The sequence below is a fragment of the Somniosus microcephalus genome, chromosome 14 (assembly GCF_052327205.1).
Source record: "Somniosus microcephalus isolate GS21.2 chromosome 14, FLI_Smic_1.0, whole genome shotgun sequence".
Classification (NCBI taxonomy): Eukaryota; Metazoa; Chordata; class Chondrichthyes; order Squaliformes; family Somniosidae; genus Somniosus; species Somniosus microcephalus.
Genome location: NC_141000.1, coordinates 87,844,091 through 87,856,747, shown reverse-complemented (window position 1 = coordinate 87,856,747; position 12,657 = coordinate 87,844,091). Strand labels below are relative to the sequence as shown.

General features: G+C 39.3%; 1 protein-coding gene across 1 annotated transcript in view; it reads right to left on the bottom strand.

Annotated features, from left to right (window-relative positions):
- Nucleotides 1-573: 573 nt before the first annotated feature.
- Nucleotides 574-12,657, bottom strand: part of LOC147107666 (myelin protein zero-like protein 1) — a 53,945-nt gene continuing 41,861 nt past the window's right edge. The window contains 2 exon segments of the mRNA XM_086006891.1: nucleotides 574-6,902; nucleotides 12,452-12,551. Of these exon segments, the coding sequence (XP_085863017.1) occupies nucleotides 6,801-6,902; nucleotides 12,452-12,551 (202 nt within the window). The 3' untranslated portion in view covers nucleotides 574-6,800.

Here is a 12,657-nt window from a genome sequence, read left to right as displayed (position 1 = left end):
GTGTTTGTGCAAGCTGCAGGCTTACCTTCTCCACTAGGGGTTTCCGAAGTGTGTATGGTGGCGAGTTCCAATTTCACTTGCATTCCTATGCTCTGTGGATGTGTTGCCCCCACCACTTTCCTTGAAGTGTTCACACATGCACCACCATAGTCATTCCTCAGCACCATGCCTGCTATAGATTCTTCTCCACACTTCCATGCCCACCACCTTCGTGCCCTATCCCTTGGATACTTTTCTGTGACCTGGGGCAATAGATTCTGGGCAGTGAAGTAGGCCTCTCATATGCTCCTTCCCTTCTCTGTGCTAAGATCTGCTCAGTCAGGTTTTGATTCACTAGGGAGGCTGCCAGGACTAAAAGACTACAATGTCAATTCCCATTTGTGTTAAGGGTCTGAGACTCTGCATTTACTTAGTGTGCAGCATTTGTTTTTCTGAATGGAATTACATTATATACAGGTTTGTATGCAATAGGTTAAGTACCTCAAGGATCCAGCATCTACCAGAAAAGTCCATAGAAACAGACTTACAAACTTCACATTTAGGAAGGAAACAAACATATTGGAAGAAAAAAAATTATATTGTAAAAGTTATTTTTATTAAACATAAGTACAATCAACACATAACTGTTAGACACACTATACATTCTAATGATTTTTTTTCCAGTCTTAGCAAATAGCCTCCAGCCAATTTGTTCGTGGCAATCTTGCAGGTATTCATCTATCAGCCAAACAGCTCCACTATGTCTTCATGGAGGATCCTCTTTTAAATGTCCATAGTAATTTAGAAAGTTAGCAACAAAAAAAATCATACTGGTGAAGGCAATTAGTATTTGAAGGCTATTAGTGTTTTCATGCGAGATTCCTAGGACAGTCCTTTCCAGAAATAAACCATCACCAGGAATCCATCTGTGTCAAACTCTTACACATCTCTGCTGTGGCCAACATTCCAGCAGTGAATATCAGCAGGTCTCATTATTTCTTAAAGCTGAAACTATGAAAAGCATTCAAGTGATAATCCACATGAATTAATGTTTTATTTTATCTTGTGAATTCTTTTAGACCATTCATGCACATAGGAAAAAATACAACTAATTTTCTTTACAGATCTAGAAATCCAAATCTCAAATATTTTTGGAAGTGAATTGTCTCTTGATAAGTTTAGGACAAAATAAATCCGCAAATAGTTAAGATTTCTACAAAATATTTTATAATAGGCATAACATAATTTAATTAAAAAGTCTGAATTTTTGCAGTTACACATTTCTAGCTACCATTAGAACAAGTTTTTGCAAGCAAAAAAGACAAAATTTTAGACTACATAAATTAAGGAATGTCAATTTAAGGTACATGCTGCTGCTCAAGAATAATAGAAACAAAATATCACAACTAATGTTGCAGTAAATCCATCATCATTTCACAGTAGAAACCATTTAGATTTCCCTCTTGGACAAGATCCCTGGTTTGTGCAGTCACCTCACTGTATGAATTTGCTTTGCAACTCTGAAAAGTGACAATTGCAACCTTTGTTCTGGATTTCTTTTTATAATTGTACTGTTAGTTTCAAGGCATTGCATGTGCCTTGGGTGAACTGATGCTCATGGATAGTTTTGTTAATTATATCAAATGAGTTCCTGAATGGCATCTGCCAAATGGATTCTGCATACAGAATGTCAACTATCTGGAGTGTTTGTTGCCAAAAGTATTGTTCAACATTCAGTTTACATAAAATGAAATTAAATATTTAAATAAGATTTAAAACAAAACTGTACCAACATGCAGTTACTTTTCTTCATTTAAGGCAAATGACAAACAGTGCAAATAATTGAGTTCCCATAGTTACCTACTTGAGGATACACTCAGACTAACAACATAAAATTAGTGATATTTCATTATAATTTCTTTTGACATTTTCAAAGGTTGCATACAAAGCAAACAGTAGCTTATGGTTTGGTCTTCTTGTAAGTTTTAAATATAAATGTTTGAGCAACAATAAAACAATTAAAGGTGAAAACAGATGCCAGTGGACTACAACAACCAACCTATATACAAAGGTAAAAAACATTATATACTTAAAAGGACCACCATTTATAGAATTCACATTTGGTAGCAAAATATAATTGTCAATAAGCCCTGATTGCAGCACATTTTCATCAGCTCTATATGGAATGTTATAATGAGAGCATGTTAAATATATTGAGTTCAACCTATTTATCACAGCCAATTTACCTGGGGAGAAGGTCAGAGGGGATATTAGGAAGCCTACACTAAGGAAAGATGCTCAGCAACAAACATAGGTCAAATTTAATAAATTAAATTAAAAAAACACTTGTACAAGTCTTCAGATAAATCATATCACTACAAATAAATACACCACAATGCAAAGCTCATGAGATGCAGGTTATAAAAGTTACTTGAAAAGTAAAAGTTCACATTAGTGTTATTAGTTTTGCTGCTACAGAGTAAACACTCAATTGTCTCTAATAGGAATGCATGGGTTATAAAGTGTACTCGGTTTTTAGCTTTGTGTAGAAAAATATATTTATATCTCCCCATATTCGTAACCAGCAGTTTAACTTAGAAAGAGAGCAAAGGAATGGGAGGTAGTTTGGAGTTCCATTGTAAATCAATATTAAAACGGTATAGCAAGGACAATTATAGTTAGAAGATATAGGGGGAAAATTCGGTTGGTTTGTGCCTCCCGTTAGCACCTTAAGAGGGCGCTAATGGGCCACAAAGCAACTATCGCCCGTGCGCAGCGATGTTTGTGACGCTCACGAAATTGACTAGACATTTTGCGGCGGCGCTAAACACTACCACCACGATCTCCTGCGCCTGCAGATCATGACGTTAATCAAGCGTGCAACGCCCTGGACTGGATATTGAGTGGCGCCCTGTCTTACCACCTGCTGCTAGCAACGACAGGTTGAGGGGAGCGTTTTGCAGTCGCGAAGGGACTGGGCGAGCGCTACTTAAAGGCGACCACTTCCTGCCTTTTTTTGTCAGCGAAATTTTTCCGCCACGCATTCTGAGTGAGAGACTGCAGGAGATATTCAAAGCTGTGTTGAGGAGTTTTGGGTACTGAGCAGCACTTTGTAGGTTCTTTTTGATTTGATCTTCCTTGCATCGATTTAGAAGAGATGAGCTCTTTCCCCAGGCCGCTCCATTGTTCTTTCCAACAGATTTGATGTACAGGTCTCTCCAGGCCGAGATTGAAGGCTGCAATGAGCAAGGTGTGGATGGAGAGCAATATGGACCCTCCCCTTTAAGAATTGTCCAGCGCCAGTGTCTGTGCTCCATTGCTGACTGACATCACACGAGCTTCGCCAGCGCTCCGAGGTAGCGCCTTGCTCCTCGGTGTTAGCGCCTTGAGAAGGGGCGATAGAAGCCAAGTTTGCAGTCGGAGGCGATAATTAGCGCCAGGCGCTAAACTTTGCACCCAGCCGATAATTGCTCCCCAAACAGGGCAATACTGAATTTCTCCCCCATAGACTTTAATATCTGTCTCTGTAATAGGAGTGTAATCCTGCCATCTACACCAGTTATTAAGGGCAGTTAACTAGGTGGTAGCAACTTTTAAGAATTGTAATTAAAGAATGCATAATGAAGAATAGTAGACCTAAAAGAAAAAGGCACTGCGGATTAATCAGCTAGTTTTAAAAACCAGGGGCAGGAGCTGAAAGTAATACAAGAGCTGGCAGCGGTTTTCTTACAACAGAAATGTATAAAAACAACATTTTACTAGAGTTTTTAAACTTGAAAACCACACCCAACATAAAGATAAATCTAGCCCAGTAAGAAAACTGTGTAGACCAAGTCACAGAGCATTTCATTTCATTTTTGCACAAGCATTCACAGCGGAGGGGATTCATCCATGTATTCATTTGTGCCCATGACTCCAACACATAAATGGCACTTTTACCCAAAAGTCTGATTTTTGAAATACTTGTAAAAACATTCAACAGTTTCTCATGTATACACCGTCAAGGGCTTGATCATCTGCTACTTACGCCAGCAGTTTGAACATTGACAAACTGGGCCCAAAACTACTAGTTCCCATTGCTCTTTCCCCCCACCCCCCCACCCCAATCCAAAAAACGAAGCTGGAACAAGAATTTTAAAAGGACAAGCATAAATGAGATAGATATAATACTTTAAACTTGAAGTATTATATCTAACACAAGATGTATCTACTAGGGACATACAACACAGAGCTTAGCACTTTGTCAAAAACTTGTGCTAGAGCATCTGAAATACAAGATCTAATTCATAGAGTTTATTTTTGAGTAACCATCCAGCTTGCATATCAAATTTATATCAGAAATTACCACTGAAATTTTAAAGGTTAAAAGTTTTAAGTTTTTAGACACTTATCCATCATAAGTCTAGCTATTTTGTGCCTCAATGTCGGCTAGGCTATTGTACTTTTGATACCATACAGAATAGTGGTTATTTAAAGAAATGCAAAGCAGGCATGCATTGAGAAGGGATAGAAGGCATAGAGAGATGTAAAAAAATTACTTGGAAGACAAAGATTAGTGAAAATGATCAGTGGCCAGAATAGCAAGCATGAAGAAACTGGAAGGGTTTAAAATAGAAGTGAGGCAGCTAGCATAAAAAGTACTAGTTGAAAGACACAACAATGTCTTGCAAAGAACAAAAAGGGAAAAGGTGAAGTAAATACTTCAGATACCAATGTCTGTTTACTGTGTGAATAGTTGGGGGAAATGCTTATTTTAATCAATGTTTTGCCATTTTCTATATATTTATGCTGGAAATAATGCTTATCTGAGTTTTTTTTTTTGACAGAATAGCAAGGAAGCATACACATGGGTCTTTGGAACCATTTCCATCATCATGGTACAAAAAGAGAAATAACCTGCTGCTTCTCAAATGATAGTAGAAGTTGGAGTGCCAAAACTGTTTAAAAATACATGCGCATTTTTGCAAACAAGCACTAAAGTTGAACTTAGTGATTCCTTTGAAGAAAAAATTCAAATTTAAAAAATCACTTAAAGCATGTACCATTGTCCTCGAGAACTCTGCACAGCATTGATTTTTGCCACTGCTTTGTTTTCAGGTAAATAACAGAAAAACAAATGATTTTACAGTACCACAGCTTTAAGGTGGATTTGATCTACTTTTAATTGGTGCTTATAAACTTGCTACGATGAACACTTTTGACCCCTTTATTGACTAGTTTAGGAAAACAGGGCTACAATTACAATAGGTTTTTCCATTATCTGAACCTATTTATCCAAACTACATAGAATCTACAGCACAGAAACAGACCATTCAATCCAACTGGTCCATGTGGTGTTTACATTCCACACAAGCTTCTTCCCACTAATTACCTCTTCCTACCCTTCCCCTGTATCCCTCTATTCCTTTCTCAATCATGTATGCATCAATACTAGCTGCTTCAATTACTCCATGTTGCAGCAAGTTCCACATTCTCACCAATCTCGCTACTTTGTCCAGCATCTTCTTTCTATCTTAAATGTTGCAATATCTCTCCTGACTGGTCAATTCCTCTTTTGGTCGCCTCTTCAGTGAAGGTGGAGGCATAGCATCTCTCTCATTTCAGCATCATCTCCTGTGAATTTATCTTTATTCCCTTAGTGGCCTGAACCCTATCTTAATTCTCCTTTTGTTACTTAGGTGCCTATAGAATGCTTTACTATTTCTTAGACTCTAATCCTAAATAGTACACAATAAACGTAAGACATCACCTTGACTATCCAAAATAATTTATCGAACCTAAAGCTATGGACAGTCAAAGGTATACAGCATGCAGATATGCAACAAGCAGTCTAGCTAAATTTGATTTGCAAGCTTTTTTAAAAAATGGAAAAAACAGGTGATTAATAAATATAGTATTGTGCAGAGTCCCCAATATTATGTAAATTTAAGTTCACTAAGTGTATTTGAAAAATTGTGAAGAGCAAAAAAGTCTATGCTTTTTTGCTATAATGTTAATAACTAGCTGCAAAAGTCAATAAAATAATTCCACTTCTCAGATGATATGGTTTTAAATTACAGCTCCACCTCATTACAAGACTTTGTTTAGTGTTGTCACCATGAAGCTCCCAGTTTTTCTGTGTTGCATTTTATGCTGTTTTGGGGCATTTACCTCACTGTGGCAACATCGTTGGCTTTTACGAACTGCATAATAATGACAGTGAAGTGAACAAAACATTTAACTGAAGTGGTTTCACAGTGGGCAATAGTTTTGACATAGTGGCAGTGTGTCTACACTTTGCGCTATAAATTAAGCATGCAGACCACAGTATTGTTGTCCTCAGTCTCCCGCTGTTGACAATAGTCCTGATAACCGCACTAGTGATCAGGAGTGGAAGAAACTTACATTTTTTCCTCAAAATACAATCAAAGACAGAAATGGCACACGAGGAAGCATTCAGGTCACAAATTAAGGAAACAATCACAGGCTCACTGTGGCCCACATAATAAAAATCCACTACAATGCATCAGACGACACAAGACATGGACATGGCAAATAAGGAATTTAAGCGAATACAAAAACAAGTAAATACATTACCAAATTCAGTACAGTGCTTCAAATTAGGTCTTTTGATTTCCCCCCCCCCCCCAATTGGATGGTTACAATCCTAACAACCATGATCCAATATTATCACATGAAATTTATTTTCTTCTCCAGAGGATCAATTACTCATTGACGCTAAAAATAGGAACATAAGGAACAGCAGTTGGCATTTCAGCCAGTCGAGCCTGCTCCTCCATTCAATTAGATTATTTAATAATTAAATATGTAATGACTTTATATCAAGATTTCCGGATATCAGAATAAACTACTGAATCAGACTTGTAGATCTTGTTGGAACGCTTTCCTCCTGAATGATCTAGTTGAGCATAAATTACTGGGCCCTAAAGTAAAACAAAGAAAGCAGTTACTCAGATTTCAATTTTTTTAATACAACATTCTTTATTTAAAAATTGCAGATGCATGACATTTATCATTCAAATCTGAAGGTTAATTTAACAAGCTAGGCCAAAGTCAAACTGAAAGGTCAGCAAACTTCTGTAAAATGTATTTTTTCACAGCACAAAAGAAAAGTGCTGCACTACATTTTTGGGGTTTTTTCAAGCATTGCATTTGCTCACATTACACACACCAGATAGGTATGATGGATCTGCGTTAAGGTAAAGTAACCCAAGGGAAGCACTTAGGTTTCGGAGCTATTGCACAAGTGATGTCATATGACATCTGTCAAAAACATTGCAAAAAAGAGTCAAAGTCACTGATTATTTTCCGTTGAACTAGCCTTACTCCTGTGGTACATGGAGAATTTATTGCTGCAATCAATAAAAATGAGAGCTATGCTCTGAGCCCTTATAGTATGAGTACTTAAGTAAAAAAAAGTGAAGATAATAATACCAAAGAGTGGAACAATTTCCTCTTTTGTTCTTCTGATATCTACATCATGAAGGTCTCAATAAAGAAAATTACAATTGTATACATTATTCCGAATAATAATACTCACTCCCAATCTCAGATCGCCACAAGTCTTCAAAAATCATTCCTCCTAATGTCGCATTTGTATTTTTCAATACCTTCAACTTAATGGTCTGAAGTGGACTGCTGAAATTTGCTAAACTGTAAGGTAACAGTCTATTGGGAACTTAACTGAGGCAATTCAAACCTGTAATGGAAGTAGTGGTTGTGCAACCACGACCATTTTGGGTGCTATGCCTTTATAGCAGCTTCTTATTTAGGAATAAAACTCTATAAATCTTTGAGGCACTAAATCTTAGCTATTAGAATTTTTCTTGTCCACCACACTACATGTCTCCCTTTCATCTCCAATTTATAATGCCAGGCTGGAGTCAAAGAGGATGTCTGTGGTTACTGGGGAAGGAATGAAGGTACTATACAGTTAACCAAAGGGTCAGACTTCAATGTTAATAATCACTGTTTAAAAGGGTTTTAAATGTCTCGGCTTTATCCATTTTTCATAGCAAAGCTTGACCATAAGAACATAAGAAATAGGAGCAGGAGTAGGCCAATCGGCCCCTCGAGCCTGCTCCGCCATTCAATAAGATCATGGCTGATCTGATCCTAACCGCCAATCCACTATCACAGAACCATCTCCTGAATCTAACCGAATTAGACACACGAAATAGGAGCAGGATCAGGCTACACGGCCCCTGGGCCCGCTCCGCTACCCACAGGGCCATGACCGATCCGAACCTAGACTCATGTCCAAATTCCTGCCCGCTCCCCGTAACCCTTAATTCCCTTTACTTCTAGGAAACTGTATTTCTGTTTTAAATTTATGTAATGATGTAGCTTCTACAGCTTTTTGGGGCAGCATATTCCATGGACCTACCACCCTCTGAGTGAAGTAGTTCCTCCTCATCTCAGTTTTGAAAGAGCAGCCCCTTATTCTAAGACTATGCCCCCTAGTTCTAGTTTCACCCATCATCGGGAACATCTTCCCCCGCATCCACCCGATCCGACCCCTTCACAATCTTATATGTTTCAATAAGATCGCCTCTCATTCTTCTGAACTCCAATGAGTAGAGTCCCAATCTACTCAACCTCTCCTCATATGTCCATCCCCTCATCCCCGGGATTAACCGAGTGAACCTTCTTTGCACTGACTCGAGAGCAAGTATGTCCTTTCTTAAGTATGGACACCAAAACTGTATGCAGTATTCCAGGTGCGGCCTCACCAATACCTTGTACAACTGAAGCAATACCTCCCTATTTTTATATTCTATCCCCCTAGCAATGAAAGCCAACATTCCATTGGCCTTCTTAATCACTTGCTGCACCTGCATACTAACCTTTTGAGTTTCGTGCACCAGGACCCCCAGATCCCTTTGTACTTCAGTACTTTCCAGTTTCTTACCATTAAGATAATAACTTGCTCTACGATTTTTCCTGCCAAAGTGCATAACCTCACACTTTCCAGTATTGTATTCCATCTGCCAAATCTCTGCCCACTTACTTAGCCTGTCTATGTCCCCTTGCAGGTTTTTTATGTCCTCCTCACTCACTACTTTCCCTCCCATCTTAGACCATAATTAGAAAACTTGACTGAGAAATCTCTGAATCCAAACCATTCTATCACCTAAAACAACTTGCATTTATATAGCGCCATCTTTTTAAAAAAAAGCTATTTTAAATGTTGGGTTTTACAAGCAGAGTTTCACTACACAAAAAACCAAAAGGGTCTGAAATGGTACGTAAGCAAAATGATGAGTTAGCCTTGATGTGGTTTTCTCAGTAAATAATAATTGGGTAGCTTGTCCCCATAATTGACAAACCGCTCACATCCATTATATTGGAAAGCTTTTGATCTCGTTGCCTGTGAACGGTCAGGAATAAAGCAGAATGTTGGATACTTAAAAAGGACTCTAGCTTCTGCAACAGAAGGGGCAGTTGATGCAAAGAGGCCCCAGAATAGGCAGGCTTAAAAAGTCAAGAAAGATGACCTGCGGAAATGGGGTAGTGCAAGTATTCATTATTACTGAGAAACCATGATAAGTTGTTTTGACATAAATAAATCTGATAACTATTGCTCTGTATGCTCACTTTACTGTAGAATAAAGCAGCTTAATTAGTAAAACCAAGCCTCGTCTCATCAGTGGTGACTCAGTCTGCCTTCGATGAGATTGATGAAATGCGCATCCAAAAGATACTGATATTCGGCCCATGTTACAAGAGAATTTCAATGTGACACCCTTGGGTCCTATTGTACAAGTAGAAAAGGGAAGAATGGAAGATGGTGGCTTGGGTCTAGAGCGGCAGCTAAAATGCACATGCAAAACAACACAGATGGAAACTTTAGATTACGTGGATTAACGGTGGAGATCCAAGCATGCTAAGGACTTGGTACAGGGACTGAATAAAAGTCTGCCAAAGGACCTAACTTGGAGGTGGGGGGGGGGGGGGGGGGCGAGTAAGGGAGAAGATGCAATTGTATAACCTGAGTCTGGGAGAAGCAAAGGCACAAATTGGAGGAAATCTATTCCCAGTTCCTTGCCCTATTTATTTTTAGTGGCATTTATACCAAAAATTTTCAACAAAATAGATATTGGGACAGAATTGCTGTAACTGGCGAGCAAACAATAGACTTGTCCGTTAAATTTCAATGAGCTTTTGCATGGCAAGCTGCTGCAAGTGGGAGATGGAAACAGCACAGCGCCCTCTACAGGGCATCTGGGAGTTGTATGAACAGAGCAAGCAACTGTGTATTTCCTTAACCAATCAGATTGAAGAATTGTTAAATAGCTAGATCCTGAACTAGGAAGGGTCAGTTAAAATAGTGAATTCAATGTCAAATCAGGTACAGTAAAAGTAAAATAGAGAGGGAAAGAAAGATTAAATTGAGAGAAAAAGAGAGACCAAGAAAAAAAAAGTTTAAAAATGTTTTTTTCCTTCAACAATTAAAAGCTGAAGGAATGAGACTCCACACACTTGTAAAAGTTAAAGTTAATTGGCAGTAACTAAGACGTATCACGTTCTTTACATGGATTTTCAGAAGGCGTTTGACAAAGTACCACATGGTAGGCTGGTTAACAAAATTGGGGCTCATGGAATAGGTGGGTCAATGGATAAGGAATTGGCTTAAGGACAGAAAACATCAAGTTGTGGTAAATGGCTGTTTTTCAGACTGGAGGATGGTAGACAGTGGTGTTCCCCAAGGGTCAGTGCTGGGGCCACTGCTTTTTTAAACAGTGATGATGATACCAATCGACTGCAACAAGGCATAGAAAGGCTAGCAGAATGGGCAGACAAGTGGCAGATAGAATTAAATACAGAGAAGTGCGAGGTGATGCATTTTGGCAGAAGGAACAGGGAGAGGCAATATACACTTAATGGCACAGTTTTGAAGAGTGTGCAGGGACAGAGGGACCTAGGAGTTAATGTGCATAGGTCCCTGAAGGTGGCAGGACATATTGAGAGAGTGGTTAACAAAGCATATGGGATCTTGGGCTTCATAAATAGAGGTATTGAGTACAAAAGTAGAGAAGTTATGCTGAACCTTTATAAAGCGCTGGTTAGGCCACAACTGGAGTATTGTGTCCAGTTCTGGTCACCACACTTTAGGAAGGATGTGAAAGCCTTTGAGAGGGTGCAGAGGAGATTTACCAGAATGGTTCCGGGGATGGGGGATCTTGGCTACAAGGACAGGTTGGAGAAGCTGGATTTGTTTTCAGTCGAGCAAAGGAGGTTGAGGGGCGATTTGATAGAGGTGTACAAGATTATGACGGGTTTAGATAGGCTAGACGGGGAAAGGCTGTTCCCACTAGTTAATGGTACAAGGACTAGGGGACACAGATTTAAGGTTTTGGGCAAGAGATACAGGGGGGATTGTGAGGAAAAACTTTTTTTTACACAGCGAGTGGTGATGACCTGGAATTCGCTGCCAACGGAAGTGGTGGAAGCGGAGACGCTCAATGTTTTCAAGGGGAGACTGGAAAGGCACTGGAGGGAAATAAACCTGCAGGGCTACAGGGATAGAGCGGGGGAATGGGACTGACTGGATAGCTCTAGAGAGCCGGCATGGATTCGATGGGCCGAATGGCCTCCTTCTGTGCCGTTATGACTATGTACAGGAACTTCACACCACTCAATACATTTGAATGGGGAGCCAGACAGCCAGATGCTGTTTTTGCGCAGCTTAGGGCAGAGCGACGCTTCTCGGACAGCAGCTTCCGGATTTGTGCGTTAACTATGCTCCTGCATTCGCCTGGAGCTGCTGTGTGATTTGTGCATAAACAACGGTGAGCGCTGTTAGCTTCACCGTTATTTTTACATCAACTTCTGGCCCAATAAAACAAAAAGCAAAATACTGCAGTTGATGAAAATGTAATAAAAACACTGGAAACACTCAGGTCAGGCAGCATCAGTGGAGAGAGGAAGGTAGGGTTAACGTTTCAAGTTGATGAACTTCTGTCAGAACCATCAGCGGTTTGGACAAAGTCACCGATTTGAACCTTACCTTCCCCTCTCCACAGATGCTGCCTGACCTCCTGAGTGTTTCCATGACTTAAGATATATTTCTCCAGCTTTGAGATAATTTGTTTATCTGGAGGTAGCAAAAAAAATAAATTAAATACTACTTTACAGAACTTGAACTGAACCAAGACAGAAGACAATTTGGTTTACAGATCCAATCATCTTTCGTGACACATTCTGCCCTTCCATTTTCAGATTCTACAAACAGTTTATACTCTTCTACACGTTTTGTACAAATAGGTAAGGACAATTTGTAGACTGGATATTTTCAAACTGAAAAGCCAAAATAAAATTTCACCACATATTTGGAGGTGCCTGATTAAAATGCCATGTTTATTCTGTTCAATGAAGAGGCACAAATGGAGGATCAGCCAATAAACCAAACGTCGTACAACATTCTACCGGACTGATTTCAAACAAAGCAAAAAGCAAACATAAATCATACCTGGAGTGGGCCAACAGAACTGTGATTCATTGAGTCCTCCATGTCGGACTCTGCTGAGCTCTTCAGAGGTTGTTCAGTTGTAGAGACATTTTCTATAGAGCTGTCATTTTTTTTTTTTCAACGCACATTGTAGCATAAAGCACCAACATGCAACAATAAATGTCGGGGGTAGGGAGGAAGCAAATGCAAATGGTATGAGGCACAAG